General features: G+C 46.2%; 1 protein-coding gene across 1 annotated transcript; it reads left to right on the forward strand.

Moving 5' to 3' along the window:
- Nucleotides 1–490: 490 nt before the first annotated feature.
- Nucleotides 491–2,332, forward strand: TMEM74 (transmembrane protein 74). Its single transcript, XM_010170677.2, has one exon. It carries the CDS (start codon nucleotides 1,137–1,139, stop codon nucleotides 2,091–2,093), a length of 957 nt encoding a protein of 318 aa, XP_010168979.1. The 5' UTR covers nucleotides 491–1,136; the 3' UTR covers nucleotides 2,094–2,332.
- The last annotated feature ends 1,146 nt before the right edge of the window (nucleotides 2,333–3,478 follow it).

Consider the following 3,478-nt stretch of genomic DNA (forward strand, 5'->3'; position numbering starts at 1 on the left):
GAGGTGGAGGCGGAGGCGGAGGCGGCGCGGTCCTGCCTGCCGGGGTGTGCGTGTGTGTCTGTGCGTGTCTGCGCGCCTGTAACCCCCCGTGTCACTCGGGTCACACAGTAGCGTGTGGATCCAGCTACTCCCCGCGCCGGCGGCGATCGCGTTTCCCAGCGTGGCCGGTTCCCGCTGAGTCCCGCGAAGAGCGTGAGTGAGCAGCCGCTGTTATCGGTCACGTCTGTGCTCGGGGCGCACATGTGTTCCCTACGCATGCAGCACATTTGCTGGGCTGCGGGCTTCTCCTAGTGACACCGGGCGTTCGGCTTCGAGGGGGGATGGGGCGCAGAAGAAGAGGGTAATAACGAATTAATTGCAGATGAGAAGTAATATCCGTCTTTGAGTCATCAGTCTTTGAGGCATAATTTCATTCTGAAAGCTCTTAATCAAACTGGAGATCTGCTGTAGGGAAGCACTGCATTTCCCATAGGATTATCAGATTTCCACCAGAGAATACAGATCCTGGATTATTGAGCTATGTGGGATTTGCGTGTTTCTTTCTAATTAGTCTGAGAATCTGAGTTTAAAATTCTTTATTTGGAAGGGGTGGGGGAGTTACTTGCTTCTAAAAGACTAGATGTCTCTTTTCTCTGACATTTTACACAGTTATTCTGGTTATCCTGTGCTCTTTGGATGATTTACTGCCTTAATTGGATGTCAGTGTCAAAGGTTGATTAGACTCCCTAATAGATTTTGGATCTGCAAGAGGATTGCAGTTTTAAATGCGTGGTTAAAATAATCGTGTTTCCCATCTCTCCTCAAACAGTTGAGAGGAAGACTGATGTATTACATTTGCGTTACCTTCTCTTTGGTTTATTAATGTAACATCATGAGGTTGTCGGGTTTGGTTTTGTTGTTGTTTTTTTTCCCCTCTGCTATTTCATTTGCAGATCGAAAAGAAATGAATGTCAGAGAGGATTTGTTTAATCATTTAACAGCTGACACAAGCCATGTCCCTAACAAAACGTTGGTGAAAGTAGAAGATTTCTGGGATACAGCAGCTCCGGTACTGTGAAGCCGCTTCATCGGGTCAGGGGCAGCGTTTGCTGAAGGATGCGGTAGCCCAGGAGTCGGGGCTTGCTGGGACAAGGTCGATGGCTTGCATGGAGCTTCTCTACATGACTGAGGAGAGCAGGCAGGGGTCCCTGGACACCGCTGCTGGCTGGAGCCTGCACTCCCCTTTCTGCGAGCAGCAGCAGCGTGAGGAGGGTGAGGTGGACCCCAGAGCAGCTGCTGCCGTGGCAGTCCTGCCCTGCAAAAAGCATTGCAAGCCCTTGCAGAGGGGCCCTGTGGCTGAGCACCCCACGACACCCCAGCCCTCTCCCCCAGGCACCTCACCTTGGGAGCACCCTGCACCCCCCAGCACCTCCCAGCCCCGCTGCCTGCCTGAGCACTTGCCCGGGGAAGAGGAAGGAGAGAAGAAGAAAGCCTGCTGCTGTGCCCAGGAACTTGAGACATCATTCACCTACGTGGATGAAAATGTAAACCTGGAGCATGCAAGAGGTGCCCTGAGTCCTGCTGGCTGCCGCTGCCAGGATGCCCCTCTGCAGCAGCGTTCCTGCAGGGAGCTGCTGCCTGAGTGGGTGCACGACTCTCCTTCCCTGGTCTCCGAGGAGGACGATGCTGCCTCAGAGGTGGCAGCCGGGAAATCTGTGGACTACGGGTTCATTAGTGCCATTTTGTTCCTGGTTAGTGGTATTTTGCTGGTGATCATTTCGTATGTGGTACCCAGAGACGTGACTGTGGATCCCAACACTGTGGCTGCTCGGGAGATGGAGAGGCTGGAGAATGAGAGTGCTAGGATCGGGGCTCACTTGGACCGCTGTGTTATTGCTGGACTGTGTCTCTTAACCCTGGGGGGAGTGGTGCTTTCCAGCCTGCTGATGATGTCCATGTGGAAAGGGGAGCTGTACCGGAGGAGCAGGTTTGCATCCTCCAAGGAGTCTGCGAAGCTCTATGGGTCTTTCAATTTCAGAATGAAGTCTGGTGCAAACGATAATATGCTCGAGTTGTCGTTAGTTGAGGAAGATGTGCTTGCCGTAGATAATTAGTGTGATCATGATTTTTAAGGCAGCATTTCTACAGGAAAATATGTTTAATTAAAGAAAACAGATGAGGCTAAAGATAGCTGGTGATGCAGTTTTTTTTGTCTGACAAGAATGTTTTTTTCTTAAGCTCTATAATCGAATGTTTGCAGTATATGAGCACTTGTTGTAAAGGGAAAACGTGACAGAGAAAATGCAACTGATATAAAATAATGAAAACCACTGAATAAAGAGATTTGTGATAAGTAGGTTCCTCACATACTCCTTTATCCTATTATAAAACATTCCATTGGTGTCTTGCTCTCGCCTATATAATTTTTTTATTACTCCCATATAGAACAGGAACGACCTTGACACTTTGTAGGCTGTTAATTATTGCAGCCTGCAGGATTATTAACAGTCTACTTGGTAGACTGTTAAGAAGTAGGACCAATAATCAAATGGCAGGGCTAATATTTAATTAAGAGAAATGCTTTTTTATCCTTTAATTTTAAGCTGATCCCATCTCTTCTATTGAGTGTGAGCTAAGGGAAAAAAGAACACCACTTGGTCATGACTTGCCAAAAATCTCCCATATTTTCAAAGAATTGTACAATTAGTGATGATTATTTAAAATATAAAATAAGAGGCAAAGGGCAGGGAACCATATGGCTCATGGTATTGGTAGGAGACAAAAGACTCTTTCAGCTTGAGGTCAGTGGCTCCATTTCAGTTCAAATTAGCAATGATTGATAGTCATTAACTTCTGATAGCTATAGTGGCCCATATAAAAGAAGTTTAGTTCCTGGTAGACAGATTTCTTTGTATGAAAACTGCCTTAACTTGATTTAACTGACCTCTTGTTTGGAGTCTCAAAAGAGCCAAAGAGTAAAAAAGTATGGAGATGCTGAGACTGAACACTTCTGCTTCAGTAGGGATGCCAGAAGAAATTCAAGCTCAGCTGTAGGGCTTTGCTTATACTCAGGCTGTCCCTATCTTACTAGTCCTTTTGAAACTTCAGTTTTATGTCACTAGGCTGTCAGCCTTCTCATAACCAGCAAGGAAAGGTCAGGAAGGAGCTTTCTGGGATTTGTTAAAAAAAAAAGCCAATTTATTTGTAAAAAATAAATTGTCAGGAAATACAAAGGTTAAATGTCAGGTGGTTGGACTGCCTGACATGGGACTCACTTAACATAGGGATGATCAAGGGTACACATCATTTTTAATCACAGTTCTGTGGCACAGTAGCCAAAACCCTGTACCATGGATGTGATTTACATTATCATCAGCCAGTTTCTGTGGAACATTAAAGTTGTGTTCTTTCAGTGCTGGAAAAACCAACAAAGATTGTTGTATGCACTGCTGTCAGTTCTTGCTGAACAGTGGTTAATATACATATATATGTCCGGTTA

Source organism: Antrostomus carolinensis, unplaced genomic scaffold (assembly GCF_000700745.2).
Source record: "Antrostomus carolinensis isolate BGI_N321 unplaced genomic scaffold, ASM70074v2 scaffold1936, whole genome shotgun sequence".
NCBI classification, from domain to species: domain Eukaryota; kingdom Metazoa; phylum Chordata; class Aves; order Caprimulgiformes; family Caprimulgidae; genus Antrostomus; species Antrostomus carolinensis.